General features: G+C 52.5%; 1 protein-coding gene across 1 annotated transcript in view; it reads right to left on the bottom strand.

Moving 5' to 3' along the window:
* The window catches only part of SHB (SH2 domain containing adaptor protein B), a 135,471-nt gene that overhangs the window by 16,003 nt on the left and 97,965 nt on the right, over window positions 1-21,503 (bottom strand). The window contains exons 5-6 of the mRNA XM_077756062.1: window positions 13,176-13,347; window positions 8,020-8,139 (exon numbers count right to left, since the gene is read on the bottom strand). Coding sequence (XP_077612188.1) covers window positions 8,020-8,139; window positions 13,176-13,347 — 292 coding nt within the window. The remainder of the gene's footprint in view (window positions 1-8,019; window positions 8,140-13,175; window positions 13,348-21,503) is intronic.

The following is a 21,503-nucleotide window of genomic DNA, read 5'->3' as shown; positions in this document are numbered from 1 at the left end:
GCCCTTCATGAAAGGAAAGGGCTTATGATTGGTCTGCAGCCCCACAGCTAGACAGAGGCAGGGCCAGGATTTGAACCCAGGTCTTCCGGGCCCAAGCCAGAATCACCAAAGCACCGTGTATGGAATGCAGGAGAAGAGCCTGTTTTAGTGGTGAGGGCAGCATCCTTGGAAATGTTTTACCACTGGCAGGGCATATTTTCTCAGTAATTCTCAGTACAGGGAAGTGTCTATTACTCCTCATACTGCCTCTTGATGGCATGTCCCTTCATCCTGCGAGGCATCTGCACATTCTAAAGTTCACTGTTGTTTAGTCCCCTGCGAAGAGCGTTTGAGGAACCTTTTGCCTACAGCAGCAGCTAATTGTGACATTTCCTTTAAACCTTTTAGAAGGAGGAAACACACTGCACGCTAATTGAGCAAAAAGTTCATTTTTGCTCCATCAGCCCTGAAAGGATATGAAATCCTTCACATGGTGGGAGCAAAGACACGGACCTGACACAGCTCCAGCCCTGTCTTCCCTGCCCTCTGTCTCAGCCCAACTCAAATGCTGCCAGAAAACAGGGTCTGGCCGGGAAGTCAGGAAGGAGCAAGCTTCTTGCTGTCTCTGGGCCCGTTTCGCCACCTGTATGTGGCACTGGGCCAGGTGATCTAAGAGATTGCCTTCCATTCCCTAAATCCCAAGATTTCTGCTTAGCATACTCTGTGTCCCAGAGCTGCTGCCCAGGCTTGCCACAAAAATGCTTCCCTGTGAGAACATGAGGAAATGCCTGTTGGGGTGCTCATTATTTTCAGCTGGGAGATCACAATGGCTAAGTGACTTACCCAAGGTCACACAGCTAGGAAGAGGGCAGTCTGAATTTGACTCCAGCTCTGTGATTCGAAGTCAATGCAGGGTTTCGAGTTGCAGCCTGCATAAACTAAAATCCCACTCTAGTAACGGGGAGCAGATGTGGGCATGGACAGAGACTTCTAAGCCAGACCCAGAGATAATCCACAAGGCTTTGGACCATGCTGAGCTCTTTCCTCAACAACCTGTAGTTCTTCGAAGTCTATAACAAAGACTGTGAGCTACCACTCACTTATTGACCGAGCACTTACTGCATGCTGGGCACATGATAAGCGCCTCACACATTGTCTCTTCATTAATACATCTGTAAAACCCATTTTATAGATGAGGAAACTGAGGCTCACAGATATTAAGATCCTTATGCCCAAGGCCACCCTACTATCAAGAGGCAGAGCTGGGTTTAAAGGCCCATGTGTTCTGCTGCACAGAGCTGCCTCCCTTGGGGGTGGAGAGGATGCTCATGATGGTAACTGTGGATTGGACAGTAGGAAGCTTCTACTCCTGTGCTGCTGTTTCCCCAGCAAGAGCAGCTCCTTACCCTGCCCGCTCACAACTGCCTAAATCCTACTCGGGCCATGTCAAAGCCCCTCCTTCTTCCCACCCTCAGGGTCCCCAGTACCTCCTGCTGTCACGGTCTGCCCCACCCTCACCTCCCTTCTGTGAGCCCCTCCTGCAGCCCTTGCACCCACTCGGCAGCTCAGAGAGACGTGGAGTCAGGGGGTCCCTCACATCAGAGTCAGGCAGTCCTTTCTTTAAGGCCTCACCCTCAGAAGCAGGGCTGGGAAAAGGGCCATTGATGAAGGAAGTCCAGGCATTCTGGGGCTGGAGGTCACCCAGTACGGAGAGCTTAATAGCCACTGGGGAGGCCCTGCCGTGGTGGTGGGGGAATGTCCTGGGCCTTGCCCTTGGGAGCAGGCAGCCACCCTGAAGTATCTGGAGCCTCAGATGTTGACCAACAAGGGGTGCTTTGATGGTAGAGGGAAGTGAAGTCCGTGCTCCCTGCCAAAGGCCAAAGAGTTAGCAGCCTTTCCGCATCCCCCATCCCTCCTCACCCTGCAAACCTTTATTATTTCTTGCTCCTAGCTGTCAGCAGCAACAAACGAAGATTAATCACTCGCCTGCCTGCCCAGACCCAGACATGCCTACTGTTTGAAAACTCTCTCCTTTACTATATAAATCAATGAAGGGAGAGAAGAAAGAAAAACAACTCTAATAGCAATGTGCCCCCAGCACCCCTGAAATGCAACCCATTGGCTCCTCCTGGCCCTGCTAAACCCAACACCCCACGCCAGAGCCCCAGGAAGCGTTTGTGGTGAGGACTGGCTGCCCAGCCATCGGCACAAACGTGCCGCTCCAAGCAGGAACCAGGCGGGTGTCCCTAAGCGATAAGCGCAAGAGGTATGTTCTTGATAAATTGTCCCACTTCCTCCTCTCCTCCTTGGAGAAGGAGATGGGGCTGAGTCTTCCCATCATCCTTGGAACCTAGGGGAAAGGTACTTCTCCCTAACTGTGGAGCCCTTAACCTGGAAGCAAATGTACGAATCAAATCCCAGTCCTTCGTTCAGCGGTGGCAGGAGGAAGACATATACGAATACATGCTGTGGGCCATCATAGGGTGAAACTGCAGAGCCACATTACTTCTTGCAACAGCTTTATGAGAGTGGCCCACGCGGTTTTCTGAGCAGTGATCAGGCAAGTAAATGTCACGTGCATAGCATCACATAGCAAGTAAAAGATGGAGACAGGATTCAAACTCTTTGAATCTTTAAACTGTTTAGTTTCTTTGACTGCAGAGCCCATGTTCTTCCCTCTACATCTTGAAAAGAGCTGGACCATGTTAGCTTGAGTGGCATGTGTGTGGGACATGGAGGGAAAGGAGGGCTCAGGAGGGCCACGGGAGGCAGAAGCGGTGGCCCTTCCTGAACAATGCTCATGGTGCATCCCGGTTCACTAATGGTTCTAGAATAAAGCTGAGGACATGGCTGCACCTTGCTTCAAACCTTCAGGGATGATGCCCCCTATCTTAGAGAATGGAACTCAAATTCCTCAGCTTGGCGACTACAACTGTGTCTCTCTCTTCTCAGCTCCCGCTGAAGTGTTATTTGTTGTTCTGACACAAGTCTCCACTTCCCAGCCTCTGCTTGGGCCGCCCTCTCTGCGCGTCTGTAGGATGACCTGATCATCCTACAAATACCCCGTTCTTTGGGCGCCTTCCCTTTCACAACCCCGAGCATTTTCTGCCTTGGGTGGCCCTCAAGTAGTCCCGTGAGTGTATGAGTCAATAGGTGTAAATATCTTGTCCTCTCTGGCTATGAACTCCTGGAGGGCTAGAGTCCAGTACATAACTGATGCTCAGTGGGGCAGAACTTACAGGGGATGAGGAAGGCTCCTGAACGATCAAGACTGAGCTGCAACCTGATGGAAATAAGCCAGACCCCAGAAGTGTCTCCTGAGGTCAGAATCTGGGCCACTTTTACAAGGGTGCTTGTGAGGTTTGCCTCTGGGGAGTTGAAAGCTGATGATCTGCTTGTGGGGGTTTTTAGGGGTCATGTCCCCCACTGGGGTTGGGACTTTCACTGCCTATAGAAAGCCAGGGCCAGGGCCTTGCCAAAGGAGTAGCGACATCCCTGTGAGGCCCTGAAATGCCAGTCTGCCCGCTCCCAGGGATGGGCCCAGTGCAGGCAGAACCTGCCCAGCACACGGGGAGGGGAACCCTGGTACTCGTCCTGCCTCCCTGCCCCCACTGGCTGCAAGCCCTCCAGTCTCTGAAGATCCATTTTCCTCATCTTGTCCAGATTCCTTTGCAAAAACTCATGAAACTGGAACTTGCAAAAAGTCATTCGTAGTCCAAAGTGCCTGAAGAACCTTTTTAATGAGATTTTTTGACTTTTCATCCCTTTCCCCCACTGCCTGCCTTTCCAGACAGGAAGTTGTTAGAGTGTGGTGTTTTCTTACCAATATCTAAACGTTCAACCTCTTGATTCCCTGAGGGTGGAGTGAGTGTTCTGAAAGGCCAATGTGTCTGCTAGCAGCTGGGAAGAAGCCTAAGGGCCCGCTGCCTCCAAGTCAGGCTGGAGACTGGGAAGAGGGAAGCCTCCACTGGGAGGAGGGGATAAGGGCCGTGCTCCAAAGCAGCTAGGCAGGATCTCTGTAAGACTGCGCCACAGGTAGGGGATGTCTGCCAGGCCGGGGATCTACAGGCAGTGAGGTGGGGAGCACAAGCGCCATTCTGGATCGCTGTGAGTACAGGGAGCGTTTGGTTGAGGGGCAGATGGGTGGCAGCTTGAGCCGGTCCCCACTGTGGGAAACAGTCACCGTCTCGATTGTCGGTGTGGTCAACTGCCACCTCGGTAGCCTTGAGGTCAATCACAAATCCCCCCTGGGTCTGAGTCTCCCCACCCATGAAGGAAAGGCTGGACCAGACAGGCCTCTAAGGTAATTCCAGACGACCTCTGACCTGGTATAAGGAGTGCTTGAGAGGGGTGGGAAGAGACTGGGCTGGGGGTCCGTGGCCTCCCCTCTAGTCTTGGAAGTTCATTCAGCTGCCTTTACCCTAAAATGAAAAGGATGATGCTCTCTGTCTGCCCTAGCCACCTGTGGGGCTGTTCTAAGGCAAATATGCAGGCCTACTAAGATGTAAGGTGCTGCAGATATGCAGGGAGACAGGATCAAGAAATGAGGTTAAAGCATAAAGGCAGGTCCTTGAGAGTGGACTCTGTACTTTAGTGGCTCCATCACTAAAAATTAAGTCTCAACTCCTTTGTGAGGCAGGCACAAGGCCTGCCAATAGCTGCCTTCTGCATCTCTAGGGCTTTGCCTGGGCTGCCCCTGCCACCTGAGATCCCCCTAGCCGCCCCTGCCTGGGGACCACTTACCCTCTCTTTAAGGCTCAAGTGCACCTGCAGCTTCTCCTAACCCTCCATGGCAGGACTGCCCACCCCTGTGCCAACTCCAGGTCCCCAAGGCCCTTTGTGCAAACCTGCCTGTAACAAGGCCCAGGCTGTGAGCTCCTGTGGCCTAAGCTGAGCTGTTCTCCTTTCGGCTCTCTATGCTGCTCTGCCCAGTGCCTGTTACAGTGGGTTCTGGTAAATATCTGCTGAGAGAAGGATGGAAGCGGTGGAGGGCTGTCATCTGAGGCTGGATTCCCCCAAAACCTTTCTCCACACTAGAACATCCTCACAGCAGGACTCAAGGTGCACATGAAAACATAGCTGGAATTCCAAAGTCAATTTCCACCATGCTCCTGACAACACCATGCATGGGAAAGGCCTATCCTACCCTGCCCCTACGAGGCAGGCCTTGGGGATCTGAGAGACTTGGCACCTCACGTGGTGGCTGGCAAAGCTGGCACCTGTCCCAAGCAGCAGTGACATTCAGTACCAGGGCCATTCAATTTGTGGTCAAGGTGCTTAATGCCAGGTGTCACCCCCTGGCTGGCTCCCGGACTGGTTATCGTGAACTAGGGCCACTCTGGAAAACAAGCTCACTTCCCCTTAGCAGGCTGCCCTGTCCAGCCACGGGACAGCCTAGCTCACCTCCTCAATTCTGGGCTTCTTCAAGGGAAATCTGGCCAAGTGAGACCACTCATCTGGCCTTTGGGATCTTACGGTTCTAGACAAGCATGCAAAGCTAAACTTCCAGCACCTGTGGGCAGAGACCAGTCATCCTACCTCAGACCTGATGGTAGAGTGTTCTTATGTGGGGTGCTGGTCTGGCTTTCAGTCTCCTCCACCTTCTCCCTGGCTTGAAAGGGGCAGGGGATCTCTCCAAAGTGCTCCAAAGACAAAGGGAGGCTGAGCCCATGGAAACAGGAAATCCGGGGAGTCAGAGACACTTCAATGTAATAGGTGGGGGTGTCCTCAGCAACCATCAGACATCATCCCACTGTAAGATGTGGGTGCTGGGTCCCAGAAGGAAGGAACTTGTCCAAGGTTACACAGTGAACAGTGAGTGGCAGGTCAGGACTCCTGTCCAGAACTCTGGACAACAGGTTCTCTCCGCTGCCCTTAAAAACAGCTTTCAATGAAACCATGGGGTCAGCCTGGGAAAGCAGGGGCAGGGTGAGAATAATATAAGATGATGTTGACACCGCATTGGCTGGGTTAGAGATGTTTCCCCTCTGTAAGAAGAGCATCGTCATCCCCTGTGCACAGAGAGCGCTTGAAAAAGTGACACGACTGCCCAGGCCATAAAGCTGTGGAGTGGGGAAGCCTGCCCCCTGCTCTCTCCACTGCACGTAGCCCTGCACACAGGACAATAAGCCTGTGAAAACAGAAGCGAGGGGCCGTCCATCCCTCTGGAGTGGTCCTATGGTCTCAAGGAATTGCACTCTTGGGGCCGTGAGGGACTCTTCTAGAGACCCACCCAGGAGGTGGATTTTAGGCCTGTTTGCATAACTGGGCACATTTCACAGGAGACTGAGAATTGGATCCTGCAGGTGTTGGTAGGGTTACTTCTGCAACTGGCTTGAGATTCCTTATATGGCCCCATGTCGGTGCCTCAGCTGTGACACATCCTGGGCACTCAGGAGGCTACTGTTCCTGTGTAGGCAGAGCTGTGCTGGAGTCCCCAAGGGGTCCGGCCCGCCTAGTGCAGAGGCTCAGCTGGGACTGGTATGGGGTGCTCTACCCCACCCCCCTTCCTGGCTGCACTCAATCAGTGGTTTTGGGAACACCCTTCTGGCCAGGTCCCAGATCCCAGGAGGGAAGAGATTCACAGAGGAACGCAGACTGGCAGCGCCATGAGTGTTGCACTGAGGGAGCACAGGGGGTGGGTGGGCTGCCTCGGTCAGCGTGGAAGGGCAGTGACGTGGGAATCCCATCTCTGATGTCACCTGCCACCTTTACCTCTCGAAGCCCAGAAAAGCACAGTTCACCTTGAGGCAGGGAGTGGGAAGTGGGGTGGGGTGTGGAGATCTGGAAGAATCACTTAAGAGCACCTGGGTTGCTCAGTTACCTTGGACAGTGAGGGAGGGAGTGGGGCTGCATGCAGCAGCAGGCAGGTGAGGACCCTGGTCCCTGTCAGAATGGCCGGTGATGTGCACCTGCCCCCCTGCCCTCCGTAGAGGGGTCTCTGACTGTGCTCACTGCCAGTCCAGCCTCCCAGCCCTGCAGTTTAGTACTGAGATCTTCTCAGCTGAGATAACTGAACGGATTCTTTATGCCAACAGATCTGATGGTAGACAGTGAAGTATGTGGGTGCTGTTTGTCCCAAGTGCCCTCTCAGCTGGTGAGAAATTCCCTCCATGTTCTCCCTGACGAGGGTCATCCAGCTCTGTTTGCACACCCTCAGTGATGAGACATGCACTACCTCTCGAGGCAGCTTTGGATGGATCTAATTCTTGATCAGTTCTGACGGTTAGAAACCTTTTCCTCTTGCTGAGCTGGAATCTGCCTGCCCATAACTGCCATGTGGGGGCCCCCAACCACAGCGGCTCCTTCTGCCCTGATAATCCTGGAGAGATTTGTGATTCCCACCATGTGCCCACATATCCTTTTTCCCCAGGCAGACTTTCAGTGCCTCTGTTTGCTGCTGTGCTCTGCATCCAGTCATGGTCCCTCTCAGGGCAGAGCCCAGCAGACAGGGTAGGCTCCGTCCTGAGTGCAGAGTGCAGGCCAGTCTCTCATTCTGTGGCTGCACTGCTGCTACTGTCCACATGGCTGACAGCCATGTCACAGCAAGCCCTCTCTCTATCACATGCTCTAAGAACGGTGAGCAGAGCAGAGAGTCAGCCACGCAGAGGGCTTCACTGTTCCCGGGGGTCTGTGCTGGCAAATGGGCCTGAGTTTCTTAAACCCCAATTCTATCACTAGCTCTCTATATTTCCTTGAGAAATCCTTCCCCTCTCTAGGCCTCAGTTTTCCTATCTGTAACATGGGTTTTAGATAATCTGTTGGGTCCCATTCAGCAACAGCAGTGAATGAGGAAGCACTCGAGCAAAAAACCCTTTTCTTGTTTTGGGGCTGCCTATCTCAACAGCGATGTTTCATGGGTCAGAAAGCCCAACAGTTTACAGAGCAGCCAAAGATGAGAACACCGGTGGGATTCTTCCTGGCTCTTCCCAGCACTCCTCACAACCTTTGTGACACACGTAAAAATCAGACCCGCCCAAATCAGCGCTTCACTCGAGGCTGCTGAGGAGGGCTGAGGGGGGTGGGCGAGGCTGTACTCACTTCAGGGAGAGGGAATAGTCGTGTTTGCTGGTCTGGCTGTTCCGGACAAGGTAGCTGCACTCTTTGCAGAGCCGCAGAAGGTTCTCGGCGTCTCCTCTGCTGATGGCTCCGTGATACCAGCTGGAGAGAAGAGAGACGGTCAGAACCCAGCGAGGACAGGGACCCCCCAGAGCTGACACCGTCGCAAACTCCTCCTTGGGGAGGCTCAGCCCCATTAGAGGGCAGCTGGCATGTCCCAGCCCCCTCGTCACAAGGCAGGTAGGTGACTGTGCATTTAGTCATTCGGTACGGAACCGCCGAGTATGTGCCACACGCCTGACCCTGGGGAGAGAGCAGTGAGCAAGCCTGCAGCCTCCTCCCTCACGGGGCTTGCACAACAGTACAGGTGCTACAGAGGACATGAAGCAGGGCAGTGTGGTTTGGAGCTTGTGTAGGGACTGCTATTTTAAGCAGGAGACAGGGAGGCTTTCCGGAGAGAGCAACATTTTCAGAGTGGACCTGAAGGAGGTAAGTGAGGAAGCCACAAAGGATGGTAACTGGAAGAGAGAGTTTCTGGCAGAGGGAGGGGTGGCAAAGGCAAAGGCCCGAGGCAGGAATGCCCGATGTGCTTGGGAAACAGCAAGGAGGCCAGCACAGCTGCAGAGAGCCAAAGGGGAGGGGTGGGCAGTGCGACCCACGAGGCCACCAGGCAGGGCTGGTCTTGGGGCCTGTGTGCAATGAGAGGACCCTGGCTTTCTTCATCTTGAGTGACATGGAGACCATCAGAGAATACTGCCAGGAGGGACACGTGCTGACTCTCTGTGGCATCTGCGGGACAAGTGGGGGGTGCTTGTCACTCAGGACAGCAGACAGTTGGGTGGGGAAGCCACACCAGTGTTCCTGTCAAGCAAATCTGGCATCGGCTGGGGCAGTGGGAAGCCTGGCATCACTGCTTCTGGACATCATGTGGTGAGGGGCAGAATCAGAAGGGAGGGGTGGACTGGCAGACAACCTGACTAAGGCCCCTGGCTGCAGGACAAAAGACGAACAACTGATTTTCGAGATTGGGAGATTTGAAAATAAAATTTTAGAGGAAGAGTGAAGATCACAAGATGGGTCGTCAGTGGGTCTACCCAGAATGCACTTCTGCTTACATCACGGTCTCTCAGGGGCAGGGGCAGTGGGAAGGTGGGGAGACAGGACCAGGAAGAGAACCATAGGTGCGGGATGGGCACAGAGGCACAGAACACTCTGCCACTCGCCAGTCGGGCAGTCAGGGACAAGTGGCCAAACCTGGCTGCACCTCATTACTCTATCAGGTTAGAGTCACTTGGGGGGTGAGGATTAAATGAGATGATGCATAGGAGGGCTTATGCAGAGGCTGGCGTGGGGTGAGGCTCAATAAATGGCAGTTTCCAGCATCTGCAGAAAGAGACTGAACTTGCAGTTGGCCATGGGGAACTCCCCCAACTATTGTTATTCAGGCTGCTGCCCACACGTAGGCTGCATTTCAAATTCCCGGGTGTAAGCAGGGATGCTGCTGCCTCCTGGTCCTGGCCCAGGGGTGCCCTGCAAACAGTGCCTCTGGGGTTCTGTTACAGGCATTGTGGTGAGGGAAAAACATGGCACTGCCTTTCACCGCACACTTTCTGCCATTTACAAAGCAGAGTTCTGAATGGTTAGCTGCAGTGGTGGCGATGACATAATTATAACCTCAAAACCCAACCTGCTTCAGGAAAGCGAGGGTGGGAGAGCAGATGCGAGTGTCCCTGCCCAATGAGCATGTGAGTGAGTCACTGACCACCGAGGAGGCGACCACTCACAGCAGGTCAGCCCTGGGGCTGGATATCTGCAGGGGAGACTCACCAAGGGAAGGGGCAGGGGAAGCACAGATCCACCTTCTTTTCTAGATGTAAAGAGAAATGAAGAGGAATACAGGCTCCCGTAATTAGAGCATGTCCAGGGATGCGAGGGCTGAAACCACACGTTGGAAGGGATACATGACTGTAGCTTGGGGAAATGGCCAGACAAGGATGGAATGGACTTTAGAACTAAGAGTTAACAGACTTGGCAAAGTCATTTTCCAGGAAATTTCACCTGTGTAACACTCCCTCAGTGATCTGACAAACATGTTGTTTTAGTAGGAAAACAAGTTCCAGCCACGTGAAGCAGAGCCATCCTCAGGGAAAGGCCTAGATGAAGTCTCCGGGGAAGTGCCGCCCACCCTCCGCCCCTGGCTGAGCACAGGGGCTGAGCTGATAACCGATGGGCCTCCGGGGGCTCGGGATCCTGGTTAAAGGTAATCCTTGGTGGGTAAACAGGATGAGCTGCTGGCTCCTTCCCGGCTGCCCCAGCTACCACACGCTGAGAGAAAGGCAGGGACTCGGGTTGAGATTCAAAGGAGACCCAGGCAGTTTGGAATGAAGGGCCAAAGGACACAATCGGGGCCAGGGCCAGCCGCTGGCCAGCCTGTTGGCATGAGGTTGGCCACCAGGAAACAGGGTGGGCCTGGGTAGTCCCATGGGGGGCTGAGGGCCAACTGCTGGGCCCAAGCAGGCTCTGCTTGGATTGCAAACAGGATCTAGGCAGGAGGCTATAAAGTGCAGGACTTTGCGGGGCTGGCCAGTCATGCCAGAATCCGGGGGATTAAGAAGACTCAACCACTGCCATTCAGCCTATGCATTACCTATTAGCTCATCCAATATTTACTCACCACTGACTACATCCTTGATCTCATGGGGCTGATGGAGGAAAGAGGGAGAGTCAACAAACAGATTAAGGACACAATTTCAGAAAGTGACAACTGCTATGTAGGAATCCTGAGTTTGTGATAGGCAGTGACAGGGGCACGGAAAGTGCCTAAGTTAGAATGAACAGAGAGGGGAGGCTCCCAAGGAGATGATATCTGACCTGAGAATCTGTATCATGAGAAGGAGCCAATCACGTAAGGAGCCAAAGAAAACATGTCCTCTGCAGAGGAACCAGCAAGTGCAAGGGTCCTAAAGTAGGAAGGCGCTTGGGGAGTTCAGAGAGCAGAAAGGCAGCAAGAATGGCCCAGCCCAGCACTGTGAGCGTGGGGAGTGGTACAGGATGAGAGTGTAAAGGGAGGCAGAGCCTAATTCCCCGAGGCCTTGTGAACAAGGGAAGAAGTCTGATTTCATTCTAAGCATAGCAGAGGGCAATGTGTTTTAAAAAGAGGCTGAGACTTGCTCTCAATGGTCTTACAAAAGGCCAACCGGGTTACCCTGAAGAGGGGCCAAGAGGGGCAGTGAAGTGGGAGACAAGGTAGGGGCTTCCGCAGTGGTCCCGATGGGAGGTGGCTTGGAGACAAAGAGGAACAGATGGATTCAGCCTGTGATTCTGGGTGTAGAACTAGCAGAACTCAGTAATGCATTAGATGCTGGCGTAAGGCCAAACAAGGAATCCAAGAGGACTCCAGATTGGGGGCTCGAGGAAGTAGGTAGATATGATGCTGTTTATGGAGGTGGGGAAGCTGGGGGAGGAGCAAGTGTCCGGAGAAGATCAGGAGCCCAGTTTTAAACATACTAAATTTGAGATGCCCACTCGTCAGCCAAGTGGAGATGCCAAGATGGCAGCTGGATGTAGGAGTCGGGACTTCCAGGAGGTGTGTGGCACTGCTGACTCACTACCAGGATCCTGAGGAGACTACCCAGGGAGAACATGTAGCTGGAAACCCAGCCCCAGACCGTCCCACCCTCAGGTCAAGCTGAGTGAGGCGAGGAGCCGGTTGGGGAGACAGAAGAGGTGGCCAGGGGAGGCAGGAGGAAAACCAGGAGCAGAGTCTATCTTCAAAGGAGGGAGCCGTCTACTGTGTTGAGAGAGAATGGGAGGTGATGAAAGGGAAAGAGACAGCACTGACTTCTCTTTGGGGACTTCATCCATTTCCTGAACAACTATTTTTTGAGCACCTATTACGTGCCAGGTGCTGTTCTAAGGCACTGAGGATGCAGTGCCCTCACAGAGCTTATATTCCGACAGGGGCAGGAGCTAGAAGGGGACATTGGGTGGAAACAGTCAGGATGCAGGCTGAATAGAGCCCAGCTATCTCTGAATAGTATTTTGCTTGTTGATTAAAAAGTACACAGTGATCAGAAATAAGCAAAACCTACCACCCAATCTGGGTGGCTGTGAGAGTTAGCAAAGATGCCCACTGGGAGCGCTTCCTCACGTGCTCGGTACAGCAGGCATGGGGGGGGTCACAGAGGAGGCTGCACACCTCCTCCCAGATGACAACATGTGCTGAAAAGGGGGCGCATGGCACATGACATCATTTGGAAAATCCTGCTCACCAAGTGAGCATTTCCTGTGAGGGACGCACTGCAGGCTGTGCTGAGGGACAAGAGTCTGTGTCCGAGGAGAGGTGAGTAAGGGGAGAGTGTGAGGTCAAGTTACAGGGCTGGAGTTCCAATCCTGCCTCTGCACTGTTGAGCTGTGACATCCCAGACAAGGCCATGCACCTCCTGGAGTCCTGACTTTCCATCTATGCAATGGGGATAACCCCCTTTGTCACACATTTGTTGGTTAAGAGTATGATACACCTGAAGGTATCAACACAAGATCCAGGACCTGATTTAGCAAGTACCTGGAGAAACTCGCTTTAGTACAGGTATATGGAATGGCGAGCAACTGAAGAAGCAGTCTGGGGGCAATTCACAGAGTGAGCGGCAGGCTAGGGAGCTGAGATTTTATCCTGGAGGTGAGGGGGAGCCACTGAAGGTTGCAAAGCAGAGCAGAGCAGGGGCATGCACACAGTGAGAAGGGAGGTGATCACCATGGTCAGAGGGAGGGGTAACAGTGTTGGGGAAGAGCAGGGAGGGAAGGGGTCAGTAGGGACGGGACTGGGTCATGAGGTGGGAAATCTCAAGGCAAAGAGGCTGAGAAAACCCAAATCTAGAGTGTGAAATCCTTGCCCAACAAATGCCAAGCAGATGTGAGGCAAAACTATCAACGTAGCTAGAAAATGAATCTAATGTATAATTATCCAAAGGAAAGGTAGTGATATGGTATGAAGAGAAAAAGCATGGGGCAAAGGATCAGGAGACCTGTATCCTAATCCCATCAGCCACCGGCTTGATGGTGGCCTTGACCTTCTCTCAGCCTTAACAATGACTGTATGAACAATGACTGAGGCTGTGCCTTGCTCCCTTAGAACTTACATTTGCTTTTCCAGGGGGACAGCAGGATCCACTCTTTCGCCCAAGATCCCACAAAACTCAGGGCTCCCATGCTTGATGGGCTTAAAGCCCCCTCCAGGAGCTCGAAGCTGGCGCCGCCGGTCCCGGGAAGGCGAGGGAGATGATTGCCGTTTCTCATTGCCATTAAACTGGGCTGTGGGGGAGAAAGAAAGTGCACGGTCATCAGAGTGCCATCCGAGTTTACTGGGAGGTGCACAGTGGGGTAATAGTCTACTGCTTTCACTGGGGCTTTACGATTCACAGGGGGAAGAACTCCAGGCAATGAACGAACATGGCTCAAGGGACTTGACTTTCCTACAACAGGTGTTGTCAGAGCCAGATGGTGCATTCAAGGGGCTGGCTGAGTGTCCCTCCAGAGGCCACTGAGCTCAGCCTTATCCCCGAAGGACATCCCTGCAATCCCCAGCAAAGGGGGCATGGCACTCCCACAAGGGCTCAGTCCCCTGGATAGTTCTCAGGGGGGCAGGGTTCCTTATTTCTGCCTCCCAGTGGCTCTTCTCCTATACTCCCATCCCCTTCAGGGCACACTGGCCACATCTGCTCCCTTTCTCCCGGGATAACCCTACAGAGTTCCAGTCAAGGGTCATGGACCATCCCCCATGTCTGCTCCTCTTCATTCAGTGCCCTCTGCATGGGGCCCACACGCAGAGAGCCCTGTCCCACACCCAGCAGCCAGGCGAGGCTGAAGAGGCACACAGCACGGGGGCCAGCCTTGCCGTATGCTTCCTCCCAGCTCTGGGCCTGTGGGAGCATCATGCACCCTCACAGGCTTGGGGAGGATGCCTCTCAAGCGCAGGACCCTGGAGATACCCCACAAAGGGAAGAAAAAACTGAGTTGAACCTGGAGTTGCCAGAAGTGTTCCGAGAGATCAGTTAGTCCACCTTGCAAGCTATCTCTCCGGACTTTAGTTTCCTTCTCTGCAGGGGATGGTAACTGTCTCTACCTCACGGGGTTGTTGTGAGGGTTCAAGCAGGTGGTATCACTGAGATTTTAGCACAGCACCTGGCATGTAGTTATGCTCAATGTTATTATAAATATTTACTTTTATTATTAGCACATCTGCTCAGTGAGGACACCGTACCAGGTACTTCACATAAGCTTCCAAATCGAACTGAGTTCCTCTCCCAAGACTGTCAGTGGCTAGCTATGTGACTTGGCCAAGTTACTCAACTTCTCTGAGGCCCCATCTCCCATCTCACCACATTACCGTGAACACCAGATGACAGAATAACCTCCTAAGGGCCTAGCACACAGAGTGCTGAGTGACCTGGGCCAGGGCCTGGCGAACAAGCCGCAGGCCCACGGACACACAGTAGGGGAACCTCCTCTCCAAAGAGCAAGCACAGATGTAGTGAGCCATCCTCTGCCCTGGCCAGACTCATGGCAATCACTCACAGGGGGTGGTGGGAAAACCCAGCTCTGACCGTGGGGGCGTGGAATGTGGATGAACTTGATCTAGGTCTCCACAAGATCCTCCATCAGGACTGCAAAGCATTTCCAACACTCCAAGACACTCTTCTGCATTAACCACTATGGAAAACAATGGGAAGGGAGGTTCCTGCCTATGGAAGGCTCTGGACATGCTGGACCCATGTGTGCGTGCTCACTCACATCATGACTGCAGGGGAGGCCGGCAGCCTGTCCATCAACCGACCCCACTCCTCAACACTCACTTGCATGTGCCAGGCAAGGTCAGAGCTGGAGAAGGAGCAGTGAGCAAATGACAGAAATCCCTCCCGGAGGATTTTAGAGTCCGGGCAGAAAGAGACACGATAAGGGAGCTACATCTGAGCTACGGCATGCCTACCAGCTGCTGTAACTGCCATGAAGAAAGCCTGGGGGAAGGACATTCCAGGCAGAGGGAAGAGCATGGTCAAGGACCCTGAGGTGGGAACATGCCATGGGCGACAGAAACAACACAGGCCAGCGGGAATGGAGGGTGGCATCTTGCAAAGGACTTTGGTTTTATTCCGAGAGAAATGGAGAGTCATTCTGATGTTTTGATGGGGAGGGTTTTGACCTGGCACTTTTGAATAGGACTGCTGTGCTGAAGAGATGGAGGACAGGGGTTTGTGGGAACCCCCTGTACTTTCTGCTCAATTTAGCTGTGAACCGAAAACTGCTCTTTAAAAAGTTTATAAATGAGAGAGAGAGGTGCATAAGGAGAGCATTGAGGACACTACTGCAGGCCAGGCCAGCAGCGCTTGTCTGTGTGTTCCCAGTGGAGTTCCCAGTGGAGTGTGGGGGAAAGAGGACCGACGGGCTACAGGCTTTTGGGCTGAGCACTAGAGGGACAGGGCTGGCATTCTCCAGGAGGTGAGGACTCACAGAAAATTGTAATTAAAATTCGTGAAGCAGGACAGAGGCCAAACTCTAACCTAGAGACACTGACAGGCTGTGAGGCCAGGCCTGGCAGTGTGGGGAGGGGACAGATAGCAATGACAAGGCTCTTCTAAGGAACAGGTCCCGGGGCTGGGTGTCTGAGAGAATCCTCTTCCATCTGGCCAATAGCCTGGACTTTCACCCAGGTAGTGGTAGTAAAGCGGGGAAAGCCCAGAGCTGGGGTCCTGGCACATGTCACCATGGGCCTCTGCCTGGCTTCCCAGGCACCTGGCTCTCCCACCAGGGCTCCTGCTGAACCACACCAGCCCTCATGGCAACTAGTCAAATGGTGTATGTGTTCTTGGGTGGAGGGGTTAGGAAGACGCGAGCCACTTTGCCTTTGCAGAGCTCTGGATGGTGACCTTGGGCAGGGGTGAGTACCTGGTCACACAGCCCTTTTCTAATGAGCTGGGTCTTGATCCTATGGATGTGTCAATCAGGGAATGCCATTCTCAGATTGAGTTTTAGAGAAGGGATGTGGGGGGCAAACAGGGAGGCAGGGAGATGAGTTAGGGAAAGTCAGGGAGGCTGAGTACCTCAGGGATGGGAGGGATGTTAAGAGATGACTCCATTAGGACTTGACTACTCATGGGCTGAGCCAGCAAAGACCTCTTTCTGACGCTCCACTGACAGGAGACCTGGGGCACAGCAGGAGAGGGGGGCCAGGGACCACAGGACCAGTGTGACCTTTTCCACGGTCCTCCCCTCTGCTAACTGAGACTGTCAGGAATGGAGAGGGGGCCGCACAGCAGACCTCTGTCCCATGGGGGCTATGAGTGCTGAGGTGGGCAGGGAAGTGGCATGATGCGGGAAGAGGTTGGGGGGAAGATGACACTCTAGGTTTACTTTTGCCACAGGCTAAAGAGAAGGAGAGACCCGATGAATTTTAAGACATGTTCACCTCAGACTAAAATTAGAATCTGGAGATTTCTGTCAATATAAAATCCCACCACATACCCCCTGGCACAGAAAGTGAGGACAGGCATGGAGTATGGAACACTGATCGCAGAAGGAACCCCAGCCCTTCAGCACAGCCACTGACCTGGCTGCCTGTCCAGCTTCAGTCTGCACCACGACCACTTCCAGGCCATTCTTCTGCCTAAATGGCCACAACCCCACAACCTTCTACAGCCTCTCCACCTAACCGACTCCATTTGGCCTTCAGAGACTACCTCTTCCAGGAAGCCTTCTCTGACCTCATCCCCTCTCCAGACTCACCTTGATTTCAGTCTATGGCATCCTACTGGCCAGTTTACTGGTCTGGTGTCCAGACCCTCAAGGGCAGGGGCTGTACCACATTTACCCTTGTTTCCTATCCCGTACACATGCCTGCCACATAACCGGTGCCCAATTAATGAATGAAGAAGCTTAATGAGTTGTTGTTTCACTTTATTGGAAAAAAATATTGGTTTTCATACCAGATAAACTGGATAAAACCTAATAACATCCCAGTCAACACTGTAATTCCCCACTGAATTGATTTATACATTCGCCTGCAAGCTTAATAATATAGCCATATATTTAGAGGGAACAGGTGGTGATAAATGACAGGCTTAATTAGGCAAATCATTTCACCTAAAATAAAATACACAAACTGCAAGTACAGTGATTCAGCAGCAAAAGAAGAAAAAAATGTTAAGAACAAAAGCTCCAAACACAACTGCTTTCATTCCTTCTAATTAAGTTTCTCTTTAATCTGCAATTTAAAATGGCAATTCTTTTAATTTAGTGATTTTCTGCAAAAGATAAAGACACAAACCCTCAAAAGAATATCTGCATTTAGAGGAAAAATATGCCACCCCTGTGAGTCATTAGAACGACAGAACCTAATTAATTGCACCTATAGGCAATTACAAATGGAAGTCAGACTTGTGCAGGAGACAGAGGAGGCTCAGGTGGGCACGACCAGTCCCTGGGAGGCAGTGGGAGATGTGAGGAGGCCCCAAATGCTCTTCCAAAAATTCCGGTCTAACAACAGGTCTCAGTCTTTAAAGGCCCAGCTCAGGTACCCCAGCACTGCCCTTCCAGGAGGCCTTTCCTCCCTCTGCATTAGCCTCCAACTCTGGTGGTCCCCTCCTATTTGCATTACAGATTTTATGCCAACTGGTCCTGTGTTTGGTCACTGCCAATAACCGAGATGGTGTCCCAGGCACCCCCGTTGGCTCTGACTCTCACAATAGCCCCTCCACCCTGTGTGTGATGATGGGTGAGGGATTGGGACTCAGAGGTGAGGAAGAACTCACCTAAAAGGGTCTCAAAGCTAAAGGGTGGGATGAGGTTGGGGGAGGCAAGGCTTGAGCCCAGGCCTCTGAGTCATGACTGTCAGCCCCTCCTTGGCCCCCTCAGTCCTCCTTCCCTGTGGTCAGGCAGGGGCTGTGCCTCCTTCAATGAGTCTGTGGTGTGCTTTCCACTTCTAGGTCTGGGATGACCACCCCCCTGCTCCATCTCTATGACATCTAGAAGGTTCCAAGACCTGGCAAAAGGTTACCCCTCCACAAAGCCTCCTGTGATACTGCCTGCTGGGAGCCCCTTCCTCCCCAGAAGCACTTGGCACAGCTCCATGGGTACCCCTCCCACTCTTCCCCAGTCAGCATGGGTGTTCTGTGGGGAGCGCCTGGGATTTATTTTCTTTCTCTTTTCCCTCTCCAATCTCGTTTGCCCCTAACCCGAATGTAGTGCTTGTTAAGGAGATGGTATTTAGTAAATGTTTGCTTAGATGAAATAAATGTGCTCCTTCAGGGTCCAGCTCCCTCTTGTTTATCCTTCAGGGCTGGACAGAGAAAGAAAACAAGTTCCAAAAAGCCAGTAAGTCTCTAAAGCGCAGCTCTGCCGGGCTCACGAACCCTTGCTGGCTCCCAGTGCCCATGGATGGAGGGCAGATACTTCACTCTAGTGCTCAAGATCCTCAGTGACTTGGACTTTAGTCCAACCTTCTGGACCCATCTTCCCCCTACAAACTCCCTCTGGGATCCACATCCAGCCCTTGGCTCCAGTCACAGAGAAAGGCTAGTCCCCCACAGTTGCCTGGGTGGCTTGGTCAGTTAAGTGACTGGCTCTTGGTTTCGGCACAGGTCATGAGATTGAGCCCCATGTTGGGCTTTGTGCTGATAGTGCAGAGCCTGCTTGGGATTCTCTTTCCCTGCCCCTCCCCTGCTCTCTCTCAATTCCCAAATCCACCGTCTGCCCCTAGACCTTTGCCTTGCCTTGCCTGCCCTCTAGAATCCCTTTCTTCACCATTTGGAGATGCACAAATCCCAGCTATTCTTTAAAGCTCCAGTGCTACCTCCTAGGGGAGGTTTTGACCTAGACCCTCCATGTAGTATTCCCTTCTCCTCTTCTGTGCCCTGCAACTCCAGTCTCTGCCATTGTCTAATCCCACCCCAGTCTCTTAGTAGTATGGTGGGTAGGTGTCTTTTCAGAACCAGATGGAGATTGGGCCTCATACCTCAGCCTCCTCTGGACCTCTGCACAGCCAGCATGTGGCGGCTGACTTTAAAGAACGGCTGATGGGCTGCCCCAAGGCCAGGGAATGGAGGAACGATAGCGGCTCGGCATCATGAAAAGAGCGTGGACTATGGAGTTAGAAAGACCCATGTTTGAATCTGCCCTTACTGTGTGACGTTGGGCAAGTTTCTAAACCTCTCTGAACCTTAGCTATCTCTTCTGTAAAACAGGGTTGACAATACCTATACTGTAAAGGACTGTGGAGGTAGTCAGTAGTAGTAGCAGTCTCTGACCCTCCCAGTTATCCATGCTGGACAGTCTGGTAAGCAGAGGCAATGAGGATTAGACAACTGAAAACAAGGCCTTGCGAGGAGTTCTCAGCCCACCGAAGAGGCATCTTTAGGCCTTCAGTGGATGAAGGGGAAATGAATATGGGTCATTTCTGTAAACCACAAGGGGCTCAGGGAAATACAGGGCCCTAAAAACACAAGGGCACAGGGAATAGAATGAATGTGTCCAAGGCACCCCTTCTGCACAGTCTTGGCACTGATGCTTCCATTCTGCCAATAGCTGGGCCTCAATGCTAATATATGTGTGTGTGAGGGGAGAAGGGAGCAGGGAGGGCAGGGGTGGAGAAGCATACAAGGGGCTGCTTCCCAGGCAGAAGTGAGCCCTCAAGAGGGGGCAAGGAAGAGGCAGTGCAGTGGTCTGGGGAGCTGGGGTGGACCATGTGACCCCTGGAGCCTCCAGAAACACCCTAGACTTTCACAATGTGTAAATACTCGCAACAGACTGAAACTCTGTTCCCATGACAATGGTCTTTGCCGCTTCAACTTTCTAAACACACGTTCTAGGTTACCTCATCTGCTCCTCCCCACAAGACCAGTATTAGAATTCCCATTTCCCAAACGGAGAAACTAAAGTCCAGAGAGATGAGGAGGCTCTCGTCCCCTTCCAGTTTAAGAGCAGGCCTGGCTCCCTGCCTCCCCCTCCCCCACCTGCCTTGTGCGTGAGAGCTGCAACTCCAGGTATTGTGAGACAACAGGTGGCTCAGCAAATGTTTGGTTTGGGTTCCAGGACTGCCAACAAGAGACTTCTGTGTTCACCTCGGCAGACACATGCAAGCCCCAGGGCACCACGCAGCCACATCTCGTGGGCAGCGCCTGAGAACAGAAGTCTCCATTGTGAAGGGAGGCAGGGGTGACTCCCTAAGAAGTGGCGCATTGGATGGGTTTGAGGCAGGCTCTGGGGTGCTGCTTGGGTTCCAGAATGCTGTCCATGCATGTAGACCCAAGCCTGGGCTGGAGGGGAGGGCCCTGGAACATGGCGGGTGGGGGTGGGGGTGGTGGTCCTCCTCTTACTCTGCATCCCCCATAGGAAATAGGCACCGCTGTCTGGTGCAAAGACCCCACCCCAAGGGCTGCTGCTCGGCTATGGGAAATAGGATAAATCTTTTTTTTTTTCTTGCATACTTTATTGTCAAGTTGGATTCCACATAACACCCAGTGCTCATCCCAACAAGTGCCTCTCTCCATGCCCATCACCCCCCTTCCCCTCTCCCCCACCCCCATCAGACCTCAGTTTGTTTTCAGTATTCAAAAGTCTCTCATTGTTTGCCTCCCTCCCTCTCCCCATTTTTCCCCTTCTCCTTTTCCATAGTCCTCCATTAAGTTTCTCCTAATCCTCCTATAAGTAGAAGCATATGGTAGCTTTCTCTGCCTGACTTATTTTGCTCAGTATAACACCCTCAAGTTCCATCCACATTGCTACAAATGGCCAGATTTCATTCTTTCTCATTGCCATGTAGTATTCCATTGTATAGATGAACCACATCTTCTTGATCCATTCGTCAGTTGATGGACACTTAGGCTCTTTCCATGATTTGGCTATTGTTGAGAGTGCTGCTATGAACATTGGGATACATGTGCCCCTATGCATCAGCACTCCTGTATCCCTTGGATAAATTCCTAGCAGTGCTATTGCTGGGCCATAGGGGAGTTCTATTGTTAATTTTTTGAGGAACCTCCACACTGTTTTCCAGAGGGGCTGTACCAGTTTATATTCCCACCAACAGTGTAGGAGGGAGCACTTTTCTCTTCATCCTCACCAGCATCTAGAGTCTCCTGATTTGTTCATTTTAGCCACTCTGACCGATGTGAGGTGGTATCTCAGTGTGGCTGTGATTGTATTTTCCTGATGAGGAGGGATGCTGAGCATCATTTCATGTGTCTGTTGGCCATCTGGATGTCCTCTTTGGAGGAGCGTCTGTTCATGTCTTTTGCCCATTTCTTCACTGAATTATTTGTTTTTCGGGTGTGGAGCTTGGTGAGTTCCTTATAAATTTTGGATACTAGCCTTTATCTGATATGTCATTTGCAATTATCTGGGAAATAGGATAACTCTTGATGAAAATGATGGAATGACCCAAATGCAGAGGCCTTTATGGCTGCTGAAGCAAGCCA

Source organism: Crocuta crocuta, unplaced genomic scaffold (assembly GCF_008692635.1).
Source record: "Crocuta crocuta isolate KB4526 unplaced genomic scaffold, BGI_CrCroc_1.0 scaffold431, whole genome shotgun sequence".
NCBI lineage: Eukaryota > Metazoa > Chordata > Mammalia > Carnivora > Hyaenidae > Crocuta > Crocuta crocuta.
This window is presented reverse-complemented; position numbering and strand designations above follow the sequence as displayed.